The 14,676-nt window shown below is 37.0% G+C and overlaps 1 protein-coding gene across 10 annotated transcripts in view; it reads right to left on the bottom strand.

Annotated features, from left to right (window-relative positions):
- PTPN13 (protein tyrosine phosphatase non-receptor type 13) overlaps positions 1-14,676 on the bottom strand; it is a 221,091-nt gene that overhangs the window by 64,766 nt on the left and 141,649 nt on the right. For 6 of the 10 annotated variants that reach the window (XM_070791737.1, XM_070791738.1, XM_070791736.1 and 3 more), the window contains 4 exons: positions 11,815-11,977; positions 6,756-7,173; positions 6,519-6,616; positions 4,872-4,928 (listed from right to left, as the gene is read on the bottom strand). In XM_070791737.1, coding sequence (XP_070647838.1) covers positions 4,872-4,928; positions 6,519-6,616; positions 6,756-7,173; positions 11,815-11,977 — 736 coding nt within the window. The remainder of the gene's footprint in view (positions 1-4,871; positions 4,929-6,518; positions 6,617-6,755; positions 7,174-11,814; positions 11,978-14,676) is intronic. The other 4 variants (XM_070791742.1, XM_070791743.1, XM_070791744.1 and 1 more) reach the window with 2 other exon arrangements.

Below are 14,676 nucleotides of genomic sequence, written 5' to 3'. Positions count from 1 at the left end.
TAGAAAAGGCAGAGGAACAAGAGATCAATTTGCCAATACCCTGTTGGATCATAGAAAAAGTTAGAGAATTCCAGAAAAACATCTACTTCTGCTGCATTGACTATGCTAAAGCCTTTGACTGTGTGGATCACAACAAACTGTGGAAAATTCTTAAACAGATGGGAGTATCAGACCACCTTATATGCCTCCTAAGAAGCCGGTATGCAGGTAAAAAAGCAGCAGTTAGAATTGGACATGAAACAATGAACTGGTTCCAAATCGGGAAATGAGTATGTCAAGGCTGTATACTGTCACCCTGCTTATTTAACTTATATGCTTAATACATCATGCGAAATGCTGGGTTGGATGAAGCACAAACTGGAATCAAGATGGCTGGGAGAAATAACAATAACCTCAGATATGCAGATGACACTACCCTTATGGCAGAAAGTGAAGAGAACTAAAGAACTTCTTGATGAAGGTGAAAGAGGAGAGTAAAAAGCTGGCTTAAAACTCAACATTCAGAAAACGAAAATCATGGCATCTGCTCCCATCACTTCATGGCAAATAGAGGGGGAAGCAACAGAAACAGTGAGAGTTTATTTTCTTGGGTTCCAAAATGGTGACTGCAGCCATGAAACTAAAAGACGCTTGTTCCTTTGAAGAAAAGCTATGACAAATCTAGACAGCATATTAAAAAGCAGAGACATTACTTTGCCGACAAAGATCTGTCTAGTCAAAGCTGTGGTTTTTCCATTACTCATGTATGGATGTGAAAGTTGGACCATAAAGAGGGCTGAGTACTGAAGAATTGATGCTTTTGAACTGTGGTGTTGGAGAAGACTCTTGAGAGTCCCTTGGACTGCAAGGAGATCCAACCAATCAATCCTAAAGGAAATCAGTCCTGAATATTCATTGGAAGGACTGATGCTGAAGCTGCAGCTGCAATACTTTGGCCACCTGATGAGAAGAGCCAACTCATTAGAAAAGACCCTGATGCTGGGAAGATTGAAGGCAGGAGGGAAAAAGGACAACAGAGGATGAGATGGTTGGATGGCATCACTGACTCAATGAAGATGAGTTTGAGCAAGTTCTAGGAGATGGTGAAGGACAGGGCACCCTGGCATGCTGCAGTCCCTGGGGTCTCAAAGAGTTGGACATGACTGAGTGACTGAACAAGAATATGGTCAATTATTGTATAGCAAAGGAAGTAAAATATATGATTGAGTAAAGACAGTCTCTTCAATAGTGTTGCTTAAAGAAACTGGAATAGTACATGTCAAATAATGAGATTAGAAAATTTCCTCATACCATGTATAAAAATTAACCCCAAATGGATCAAAGACCCCAAACCATAAAACTCCTAGATGAGAACATAGGCAGAACCACACTTTGACATAAATTGTAGTAATATATTTTTGGATATGTCTCCTGAGGCAAACGACATAAAAGCAAAAATGAACAAATAAATTTAAAAACTTCTGCAAAGCACAGGAAACCACTGACAAAATGGAAAGACAATCTATTGAATAAGAGAAAGTATTTTGCAAATATGACCATTAAGGGATAATACCCAAAATATATAACTCATACAACTCAATATAAAAAACACAATCAAAAAAAAAAAAAATGACCGAAGGCCTGAAAAGATATTTTTCCAAAGAAGACATACAAATGGTCGACAGGCCCAGAAAAAGATACTTGAAATCAATAATCATCAGAAATGCAGATTAAAACCACAATGAGCTATTACCTCACACCTGTCAGAATGGCTACATGCAAAAAACAAATGCTGTTGGGAGTGGAGAAAAGAGAATCCTTGTACACTGTTGGTGGGAATGTAAAATGGTGCAGCCACTATGGAAAACAGTATGGATGTTTCTCAAAAACCTAAAAACAGAACTACCACGTGACCCAGCAATTCCACTCCTGGGCATATATCCAGGAAAAACAAAATCACTAATTCAAAAATACACATGTACCCCAAAGTTCATAGCCGCACAATTTACAAATATCCAAGATACAGAAGCAACCCAAGTGTCCATCAATAGAATGAATGGATAAAGATGTGATACACACACACACACACAATGGAATATCACTGTCATAAAAAGGAATGAAATTCTGTCATTTGCGGCAATGTGGATGAACCTAGAGAATAAGAATGCTGTGCTTAGGGAGATAAGTCTGACAGAAAATACATATACTGTATGATATTGGTTACATGTGGAATCTAAAATATAAAACAAATGGATATATATTTAGCAAAACAGATGCACAGGTATAGGAAACAAACCAGTGGTCACCAGTGGGGAGACCGAATCAGGGAGGGTCGACAGGGGTATGGGATTAGGAGATACAAACTATCATGTATAAAGCAGATAAGCAACAAGATATATTGTACAGTACATGGAATTATTGCTTTGTAATAATAATAGATATTGCTTCATAATAACTTTTAATGAAGTATAAAATACTCTTCACTATGTTGTACTCTAGAAACTATTATAAATCAACCATAATTTTTAAAAAAGAAAAAAAGGGCTATTATACGATGTATCTTTTTCTGAAAGGTTAAGCAACCTTCTTTTGAAAAGGGGGGGGAAATTACAGTTAATCAAAGGACTAGAATCCTTTCCATACTTGTTTCATGAGATAGAAGACTCTTGCCTTTTTCTTTTATCCTCTAAGTTCCACATTCTTTATGGGTCTCTGAAAGTTGTAAAAGGCTAAGATTAAATTTTATTCATTGGTCCTTATATTAAGTGGTAAATAATTCAGTATTACCTAATGCTCATTTCTAATTTTCTCCTAGTAGTCTTGATGAGCAAAGAAAAACACTGAAATTAGAATTAAAAAGTCCTATATTTGACCAATGGGCAAATAACTTAACTTTTTAATCTTCAGTTACCTTATCTGGAAAAACATGTTTGCCATGCTCTACTATGTCAAAACTCAATTCTCGACATTAATTAATTCAGGGCTACTTGGACTGATTCAAGGAGAATCTTAAAGAAAATATAAACTTGTGTGTAAGCCAACAGGGGAACGCCTCCATGGGAAGGTGGATTGGCCCTGCTGTAGGGGGCAGGTGGGAAAATACAGGTGCCCAGAACTTTAAACATAGATCCTACTCTGCACAGGCTGTTTATTTCGAATTCAGAATGTAAGTTCATATTCTTTCCTGTTAGAATCTAGGTAAAGAACACATTTCAGGTTCTCATTCTTGAAAAGATTATTATTCGGCTTCTTTCAAAAGTTTAGCTGGGAAAAATAATACCTACAAATAATTAGGCATTATTATTCTAGGAGACAGCCTAAAGGGTGGTTTAGAGTGTGGGCTCTGGAAACAGACATCCTGCATTCAAATCATGGCACCAGCTTTTGCCAGCTCCATGACATACTGTGCACCTCAACCTTTTTGTTCTTTGGTGTCTCTCATGTGAAAAGGAAATAACATTAGATCCACCTCACAGGACTGTTGTAGGGACTGAGAGCTAAACATAACACACTTAGAAAAGTGTTTGGCACATAGTAAGCACTAAGGAACCGTCAGACAATAAGTACAACCATTACGGACATGTTAATAACTGAGTTCTTTTAGGTACAGAGGTATTCTAACTTCAGTCCATGAAAAACACTTGGTTATCAAAAAGCTATACAACAAGGTCTTAGTAACTTATGCCCAAGTGTAAGTTGACTAACTTTTTCTTTACTCGTATACCCTCAGATTTTTTGAGGATTGATACATGAAAAACTATGAAATGAAAAAAAATCTTTATTTGTTCTGAGTATTTAAGATATTATAAAAGTAAAAAGATCTACTTTGGGACACAATTTTGCTTCCCAAGAAAAATGTTCTTTTCTTGCATGTGTATTTGTATTTCTATTAGAGAATGAGAATTATACAAAATAACTTACTGGGGTCTGACAGTTTTGACCTACAAAAACAAGTTTCATATAGTTCAACCAATATTCATGCCTTTATTTTTGCCTTGGCTCTCAGGAAAATGAGGACAAAACTTAAAGTTTCATCAGGTTTAACAATATTAACACTTTTGATTAGCATATTTGCTTCCTTCTCATCAGGCTTCTGATTATTTCAACTTTAAGAATTTAAGGGTAAAACGTAAACATTTTTGGAGAAAAAATAGTGTATACATAGTGATAATAATATTCTTTAGACCCATGAAAGTTGTTAGAAAAATGAAATAATGTACATGAAAGTAAGCTAAATTCTAAACATTCTGAACCCACTGACTTTCAAATCATTGTACAAAGTTTTTTTTTCCTACAATTCTGTTTCTTCTCAGATTCTTTCTAAACTCTTTACCTCAACATTTAAAGTCTTCAGATTCTTCCCAAAAGATTTATGGTAAGATTCAACGATAGTCCACATTTAGTTCTTGATCTTCACCTTGACCCCAGTATTCCCCCAGTCTGAGGTTCGTACATTTCCTTGAATCTGGTTATCTTCTCCCATGTCTGCATGTCTTTGATCATACTGTGTCCTTGGTCTGAAATACTTATCTATACCACTTTGCCTGAATAAATACTCCTTTTATTTCAAGATTCAGCAGAAGTATCCCTTTCAAATAACTACCTGAGTTAAAGCTCTTTTCAATCAAAATTATCTCCCATCTAAGCTATCTTAGCTCCCCAATTAGTGTCCTTATCTCGAATTTGTGACTTCACAGTAGTCTACATTATAGGTCCCTTCACATCATCAAAATGCTGAAAACCACAACTCTCCTTTGACTCCAATGTAAGGCAAGGCTTAAAATCCTTGGCATGGAATTGAAAACTATTTATTAGTAGGTCCACGATGTTCTTACAAGGTACAAGAGGAAAAATATGATGGAAATGAGGGGAAAAACATTTTGTAAACCTACCATTTTCTTTTAAGGGTACTTGGGATGAAGAATTTCCAGAACTATGCAAAGTCATTCCTGTAGTATAAATTAGATTATTAGACAGTTTAAAAATTGTCAGATATTATATATAGAAGAAATTTCTTGTGATAAAATAATAAAAATCAATAAAACATCAAGGCAACAACAATTTCTGTTATTTACACTCAGAATAATGTCTTCCCACAATGAACTTAATTGAAACACAAATGTATTGTTTCTGACAATGACATTTTGATATGTCATATATGAAATGATGAAACTAAAATGATTTTTAAAGGTGTCTGTTCAAATGTTATAAGGAAGTTCAATATTCAAAAAGAATGAATAATCAATCAAAAACAAATACAGAAATTTTCTTTCATGGTTGAATTTTACTTGTGCTTTCCTATGGAATATTTACTACTCAGCACCTCATATGTGATGAATTTTTATAATGAACAAAGCCTTCCTAATGAAAATAACTTAAGAGTCTATAAGAGATCTCATTATACATGAATACACTTTGAAAATTACTTTCTAAAAGATTGAATTGGTGGCTTTTTAGGCTATTTTCAAAGCATAGGGTAACCTATAAGATGGAGTCTTGTCTTTCAGCTATTTTAAGTTTTTTTTTAAGCAATTCAATTTAAATTGATGATAGTATAATCTCTGAAAGTTGTATAAATCTATATTAATGAAGTAATGTGACTTTCTATAAATATTTAACAACTATAGTGTATAGTTCTCTTTGACTTCATTTATTACACTTATTCCCAATCTAATTACAGGGTGAGAAAATACTTTTTTTAACTCTGTGTGCTTAGGGCTAAACAATCAAATTCAGTTCTAAGGGGGAGTTAATTAGTATTATTTAATAAAACAACTGCAGAGGGCATCCTTGTTGATCTCTTGTCTCCCTAGTTATTTCCTATTTTGAGTAATCATTCAGACCTTTATGCTTAAATATCCAGTCTTCTAAAGATGGATTCCCACATTTTTTCCCTTTTAAGATGCACAAAACAATGGGAATCCTTAACTATTTATAAGGTAGTATGTGTGTGTATCAGCAACACAAATAACTTTTGTCTAAAAGAGTTCATAGCTAGCTGGGAGAATCTGAGAAAACTTAAATCAACTAGGAATTTCTACCTAACAACCATAGCACAGTTCTTAAAACTTATCTCCTTTTTAGAGACAATTCCATTCAGAAAGTACCCTAAATAAACTTTTGTCCATTGTCTCCATTCAGAAAGTACCTTAAATAAACTGCTCTTCAAAACATGTAGCATTAGTGGAGTCTGCTCTCACAGGCTGCAAGGAAAACCCAAAGGCTACCCAGAGCCATGGCACCAGACTGTCTGGGTTCTCTCGGTAAGACTGTCATGACTTTGAACAGCGACCAAGAGAAAGCAAACAGCCCATGCCGTGAGGCAATCACCTGTTAAATCAATTTTTTTAATTTGACGTGGTGCTTTTTATTTTTGTTTTGGTATTTTTAAAGTAGTCTGAACTTTTATATTCACAAAAAGTTGAGACCATTAGGAAACAGGACCCCAAATTCTAACTTCCTGGTAATTAACATTGTCTCATTTCCTTCACTATGAGCAAGGGGCATAGGAGAAAGAAGGTAAGCCGGTTTATGCTGACCTAGAACATATGCTTGACCAAGGTCTTCAAAGGATGAGGAGTCTGATTCATGTTTCCTCCTTTCAGGACTTCTATTTAAACTCGCAACAGACTTTGAACTAAAGAGGGAAAAGCAAAGGTAGGAAGGGGGGAAGTGTCAATGTAAAAAAAAAAAAAACGGTGAAAATAAATCATCAAAAACAAAAGTATGAAATGTAGAATTTACAAGTAGGTAGTTTGCCTTAATTATGTCCTTACTTATTGAGTTTTGTGACTCCTGCCAGAGATTCTGTATCAGATCTTGCCATCTGGTGAAGCGTTTTTCCTACCAACTCCGCAATGGTTTGTGGTGGGGGCTCCATGTTAACATTGACATTTTTCCGGTGAGGGTAGAGACAGGCCTGACTGAGATCGTGGTATGATTTACTCATCCCTCTAGGCTTTTCCTCCCATGCAGTTTTGCCATTCTTCTCTTTTGCACTGTTTTGCAATGGCTGGCAAAGCGACAGCTCTGAGCAGGAGAGCCTCTTCAGAATCTCAGCTTGAACCGACAGAGGTCGAACGGCAAGTTTGTTCAGGGTGCTGCTGGCCAGACTACCAGTGCTGACTGCTCGTCCCATATTAAATCCTCTAACGGACTCTGCTTGGAAGTTCAGGCTCCTAAACGAAGCTCTCTCTACAAGGAAACAGGATTGCTTTACGTGATGGAAACACCATAGAATCTTTAGGAGAAGAGCTATTTTAAGAAATAGAAAAGACAGCATGCAGTTTTCACTCATTTTGATTGCCTGCGGAAGTAGGCAGCTTTCAGAGAGTGGCAACCGAGGGTTTTAAAAAGTAGGTGGGAAGATCCTGGTTTCCAGACCATCTCTCCATCCTTGTAGCTTTCTCACAGCCAGGGAGGGGCCCGGTCAGCCTTTCTAACTTCAGCTAGTGATCTTGGATTTACTAATGTTTGGGCTTCATTCAGGCTTGTTGACCCTGAGTTCCCAATTATAGTGCTCATTTACAAAGGAAAATGACATTTGACAGAGAATGACATTTAACCCTAGGAGTACCTCTGCTAAAACACCAGGGAACCAAGGATGGGGAGAGGGAGAGATCAAACCTGGACAGGCCGATATGGTGAGTTCATGCCTGAAAAAAGTTGTGCAGAGGAGAGTTTCGCCCAGAGAGAACATTCTTATTATAATTTTAAAAACTTATGGCAGATTGTGGTGATGTTTGCACAACTCGGTTAACAATGAAGATATATGAAAAATCACTAAATTGTGCACTTTAAGTGGGTAAATTGTACAGTATGTGAATTAGATCTCAATAGAACTACTACCCCCCCCCCAAAAAAAACCCCAAAACAAAAAAAAAAACCTGAGACAAAAACCACCCAAAACAAAAAAAAACCTTTTATGGCAAATTTTCTGTCATTTTATTTCAATGTCAATACCACCTTCCCCTCTTGCTGACTTTTTTCCTCACAGGATGTTTCTGTTAGTTAACACATCAATGAGCTGAGATTCTCTTTACGCTTAAATTCGTTTCAGTCTTAAATACTTATCCAAGTCTTCTTTTGGGGGCTAAATTTAGGGATACTTCCTAACAAGTAACTGACCATTCTATTTTGTGAGAGCCAATGTCATGTTAGTAGTTGAACATTTGAGGCTATAAATGAAAGCAATGAATCACAGAATTCTGGCGTCAAAATCCTTTCATGTATATAAAGGATCAGGAGCACAGAATTTCAAATGATTTGGGTGTTCATGCATTAGTAATCCACATCACAAGGCACACGCATTGGTCCCCCCATGGAAAGTACCAACCCTGTTTTGCACTCTACAGGGAATTACAGCTTGACCACTAAGTAAACCGTCCCCAAAACTTGTTTTTAAAAGAAAATGTCAAATGCTGTTGATTTGGATCTTTAGATTCTGTTTCATTTATCTTCTAATTCCCAGGAAAATTAATAATCAGTATTTCATCTCAGACATAAACAGACAGGAAAAACACTAAAATTCTTTCATGTTCATGCATCAGAATGAAGTTTAAATAAACATGTCTCACTGTCACCGGGAAAATTCATCATTTTTTTCTCTAAAGTAGAAGTGGACAGCAAGTTAAAACATGATAATAAAAAAAAGAGTGGTTTTAAAATTCCCAGAATAATCTTAAGCTTAAAATAGATTTTTTTTCTTAGAACAGATTACATTAATTCTGTTTTCTTTGAAAACAGAGTTTATTCAAAAATTCAAAACTGAGTCTGATACAGATTCAGCTGCTGGAAAATGCCTCTCTACCCAATACATTTCCTTACCCTGAAGGAAATGCAGACAAATTTTAGCAGGAATAGGATTAGACAGTTCAGCTTAGGTTATGTCTGTTTTGTAAACATACCAAGGATAATGCTATTCAAATCCATTCATAGCTCACTCCTGGGCAGAACTTAAAATCCGGCACATATTCATGGAATAGATAATAAACCAATCACTTATCTACTGTCCAACTACTTTTCACCTGGAATGGACTCCAACAAGGACCGCCAGGATGGGAAGGACATTAGAATGAACCTACATCCTATTACTAATGTTTCAAATTTGAACTCAAAGGCCACAGTCTGCAATCTACATGTTTCTATTGTCTTTTGTACTTGTTTTGTATCTCTTTATATCATCAACTTAACTGTATGCTCTCTGGATTCATTTACTTTTGCTAACCCATAGCACCTAGCAGAGTATTTTGTAAGCAGTAAGTGCTCAGTAAATGATTATTAATCTTAACTTCATTCCATGCAAATTAGTTTTTTGTAAAGTTATCAAAAGAAAGAACACTGGATTAGGAATTAAAAGATCAGGGTCTAGTCTTCTTTGACCTCTAACTATGAGGTGAAGGGAGACACTGTTTTCTCTGAACCTGTTTCCTCAGCAGTAAAATTTTGGGCTTAATGGCTTGTGAGGTTCTAGAAAGAACCCATATTATATGATGCTAAAAAAGCAACATACACTTGTGAGCCCCCCCATCAACCTCCTATAGATTACACCAGTTATTTTCACTTATTATTTTCACTGGTACAGACAGTTAAGTAGGCAGATGGTTACTTCTAAGCCGATTCCAAGAAGAAAATAATTCCTTTGAAAGCTTACCAAAATAAGGGAATAGATGTGGCTAATACCACCTTAAAGTCCTTTAACATTTGAGCTAGGGATACACAGTTGTGTTCCAAGGGGCAAAACAGATTCGTTGAACATACTCACTGCACGGTTGAAGAAAACAAGACTTTGAAAAGTCAATTACTTTCCCAAGGTCATTCTACTACTACTACTATGTTGCTGCTGCTGCTACTACTACCACCACCACCACCACCACCACTATTATTACTAGTGGTGAAAGTGAAAGTCTCTCAGCCGTGTCCAACTCTCTGCAACCCCATGGACTGTAGCCTGACAGACCCTTCTGTCCATGGAATTCTCCAGGCCAGAGTACTGGAGTGGGTAGCTGTTCCCTTCTCCAGGGGATCTTCCCAACCCAGGGATTGAACCTAGGTGTCCAGCATCGCAGGCAGATTCTTTACCATCTGAGCCACCAGGGAAGCCCCTTTACTAGTGGTAGCTGTGGTAAAACAATGTTGAAGATGGTGATGAAATAATCATAATATTTATTCAAAACTTATTCTGTGCCAGGCACTTTTACATGCATGAATTCATTTCGTCTTCACAATAACCTTATGATGCCGGTATTACTACTATGATAACCATTTTACAGATGGGGAACTAAGGCAGAGAGTTTGAGTGGCCTGACCATGGTTTCAGAGCTTGCAAGCTCTGAACACTGGTTGGAACACTGGCAGTGTTGTTCCACAGTCCATACTCTTAACTACTACCCTCTACCATTGAAATGTTGAGGGAGGAAGGCTGGCTTCATGGTTTTGACTCTTCACTACAGCACACTGTACCACCATCTATTATAAAGTAACCCTCAATTGTTGCAATTTTGATTTGTATTGAAGAGAATATTAGTCCAAGTAGGAATACGGATAGCTCTGATAAGTTTGATATTTTATGATCTTTTGAAAATACATAAGCACATACACACTTTTTAGCAGAGCAAAGTAGGGAAAGAAAAGGAACAATAAGATCATAGTAGTAGTAGTTATCATATTTCAGCATGCATAAAAATCATTACAGAGGAAAGCCTGTTAAAATGCGGATTCCAGGGACCAAATGCCCAAAGATTGTGATTCACTAAGTTTCAGGTAGGTTTCTGGAATCTTCATTTTTAATAAGTATACAGTCCCTACCATCTTGATTCTGAAAAAGTGAGAAACATCTATTCATAGGTTGCCATCACCCAAGTCTGACCCTACAGGGAATATATCTTTCTGTAAGATTTTAGGACAGGAGAAAGTTTGGATAAAGAATTCATAGGGCTCTACTGCACAAAGTCATCAGTGCTACCATATTTAATTTTTTAATCAAATTCTTCAGAATGCTTCGCTAAAGTCCCTAAGAACTGACTGTGCAGAACTAGACTTTCTACAACCTTAATCTCTACACATGGCCTTGTAGAGTAAGCTTTAAATATTTCAGCTCTGATTATTTTCAGAGCTAAACTAGTTTCTTCTGTTGGTTCCTCTGCAAAAGTTAAATCACTCTCCTGAGTGCTCACGTTGGGCACTATAAGTTATTCACTTCAGTCTCAGAACAGGGATGTGACCAAGTTCAAAGGAAATGGATCATCCCTAAAACTGTTATGGTATGTAACTCCCCTTGCTCCCTGCCTTGTTTCCCATGTTTTTCCCTCATCTGGAGAGTCCTTCCATTTATCTTCAGTCTACTTAACTATTTTTGTCCTTCAAATTTCAATTCAAGTGCGACTACTCTCATACTCTCTCCTTTGATCTCCCTTTCCTCCTGTAATGTAGATCACAGAGGCTGTGCAATATAACCTGTTCTTAAAACTCTGACCCTCTCGTGTGTATTACTGTTTCATGTATATTGTCCTTATCTTCCCAAACAGTGTGTAAGCTTACTATGGGTAGAGAATATGACTGAAACTTTTACAGTATTTATTGATACACTGGCTAGCCTAACGATAAGCACAAAATAGTTCAACAGGTACTCCCTGACTCATCAGGGCTGTTTATTTTCAAAATATCCATGAAATTGATGCCTCGGCTTCATTTATGATACCTTTATGAATTTGACTCAGTCATTTGACATCTACGTACCTTGTCATTTTCATCCTAAATATGGAAGTCCTTTTAAAGTTTGTGGCAAAAATCATGCATTTACCCTGGAGTCATCTGACACAGTTTGCACCTCCTTACCAATATCCTGGGCATCTTGGTTGCTCTGTCTTGCTCTCATTTGCAGCTGGAACTTATGCTGGGAAGAGCAGAGATGCAGCAGGTACTGGCATATCTTACTGTTGTCTGTCTGGAAGGCATGTTTTATTCCATCTGAAGTATTCTGCAACGTGATTTTCTTTTTCTGCAATATTAATCAGTGGTATTAAAAATTAGGATATTTACCTATCTAAAAACAATTCTAGAAACAATAATGAATAAGTTGAGACATTATTTTTATTTCACATCATTAGGCACGCATATTCATTGACTTCTATCTAATATAAATATAGAAAAACATAATCCTGTATTGTTAGAAATTCAGAAAATAAATGAAATTAATATTGTTTGCCACTTTTAGAAACTGTAGCTTAAGTCAGACTATATAAACTGTATACCAGCCATCAACAAAGGGGTTCCCAGGTGGTGCAATGGTAAAGGATCTGCCTGCCACTACAGGGGACGGAAGATATGTGGGTCGATCCTTGGGTTGGAAAGATCCCCTGAAGAAGGAAGTGGAAACCCACTCCAGTATTCTTGCCTGGAAAGCTTCACAGACAGAGGAGCCTGGCAGGCTACTTCACGGGGTCGCAAATAGTTGGACATGACTGAGTGACTTAGCACACATGCATGGAGCCATGAGCAAGGGAAACAGTTTCCTTTAAAGATTACTGATATTTTGAGTTTACCGCAATGTTTACAAACACCAGAACTGTGTGAAAAAAAAATGACAAGAAATATATATCCTAATCCTTTGGATAAAGAAAATGAAGTTCATCAAAAACTGGTATAATATCCAACAATAAGAACTGTGATTTAGTCAAGAAAAATCTTGGTGGCATAAAGGCTGGGCTGGAAGATGTGGGAAATTATGGAAAATGTTGGCATATAAAAGCATCGGATAATGTAACTGCTGGGCTCAGAGATGAAACACATCAATATTTAGAGACATTTAGCAAGAATGTCTTGCTAAATTCAGGGAAAGGAAGAGAACCACAAATCACCTGTACCTCCCTGTTTCTTAAAAAAATGAATGTCTCTCATATAAGAGGACATCTTAATACTGTGACCTATATTCTAGCTTGCAGCGATCCATATGCCTTAAAAGATGCCGTAAAGATGAGCTTTCATCATGTCAGGGATCTAAGACTAATGTCTCTAGAGAATGGCTCAAGCCCAGTTAGATCTGCTGTAGCTCCCGGCTTCTTCTACTCTATAAATTATTCTATTTCATGTCCTTTGTCTTTATGTCAAATGCAGAAACATGCTCAGACAAGTCAAATTTCACAGGCTCACAAAAGATGTAACAGAGTATTATTCAAATTCTGTTATGAAGAGATGGCAAGTGCCATCTCCATGATTCCTGGTCTTAAAAACAAAATAGGACTATTAAATTCTTGCTAGATGTTGTTACCAATGAGATCTGGGGGACCCTGTTCACTCTGTTAAAAAAAAAAAAGGAGGTCAGCAAGTCTTAGAGAGGAGTTCAAGATACAGTAGCACCAAACTAGCATCCTGAGTACCAGTAGTCTATGTAGTAACACTTCAAATAGTTGGGGAATTTTCTTCCTATCCAACATTGGCCTTTACCACTACCAAGTAATTCCCAAGGATGTTGAACTCCACTGCTGTACGGGTTTGAAACAAATCATAAGAATATTGGTTCTAAATGTTAACTGATGGATGGACAAGAAATGTGTCTAGGAGAATTCAGTGGTAAGAGATGAGAAGGGAAAAGGGTGACTTTTCCATCTCTCCAGAGGCCAGTGGAAGAAAAAAAGGAGAGCTTAAAAAGAGAGCTCTGTATTAGCGAGAACTTTATGATAAACAAGTGCTGTTGAAGATGGGAATAGTTTGCGGGGAAATGTGGTTTATTCTTTATTACTAGAGATCTTTAAAAATGAGCTCATCAGAGCTTGTTCTATTTGTATTGCAGGGCTGATGTGACAGCTGGCAAATGACAGAGTGCTGAATGCTAGATGATTATTTGATTTGTTGCCTTTTCAAAACTGGTCCAAATTAGATTTATTTTTAATTAATCTATGGTTTCTTCTAGGCGCTTGCTCTGCCAGCATTTCCATTGGGGAAGGTAAATTAAACTGAGGTAATTTCCTGGTCTTGACAATCTTGGGAACATAAGGACGGTCTGGGCTTTCCTGAGAGCATACATTATTATCTGGTTATTTTAGTGGTAACTCTGGGTTTCACAGGAAACCAACCAACTAACCAGACTTAAATCTAGAACTGATTTCAAAGTTCTCTACTTTGGAGATTATCCAGAGTCAGCTGGGACCTTCCTATTGCCTCCTTATAAACATTGTTCTGCTGAGACCATTGTTGTTGTCACTAAGTGGCGTCTGACTCTTTGTGACCCCGTGGACTGCAGCATACAAGGCTCCTCTGAGCCTGAGACCATATTTCAGCCCAAATATATACTAAAGATGTCAGTAGTCCCTGAACACTCTTAGGGAAACAAATACCTGAACAGATTTTTGGTTTGCCTCTGGGGTTTACTAATGGCACATCAAGTTCAGATTTTCCATCTACACCCCAAATCAAATATGCCTCAGTATTTTTCATAAACATGATTTTCTAAAAACCACTTTCCTAACTTTATCTCCAGAGACTATACCCTAAAACTGAAAAGTGTAGAAAATCCTGAGGCTAATTTTAAAAGCCAGTAAACCTCTGGACCACTGAGATTCAAATATAGTTGTTGTGAGGGGCCTATTACTGAGCTAGACCAAGTTCACTGCGATTGAGGTAATCATCAATCTTAAATACATTAGTGGGTTTTCTCCATGTGAGAAGTTCTGATTTAACAGAGAAGTCAACTTGGTTGTA

Source organism: Bos indicus, chromosome 6, assembly GCF_029378745.1.
Source record: "Bos indicus isolate NIAB-ARS_2022 breed Sahiwal x Tharparkar chromosome 6, NIAB-ARS_B.indTharparkar_mat_pri_1.0, whole genome shotgun sequence".
Taxonomy (NCBI): domain Eukaryota; kingdom Metazoa; phylum Chordata; class Mammalia; order Artiodactyla; family Bovidae; genus Bos; species Bos indicus.
Note: the sequence above shows the minus strand (reverse complement) of the source record. Positions and strands in the feature narration are given on the sequence as shown.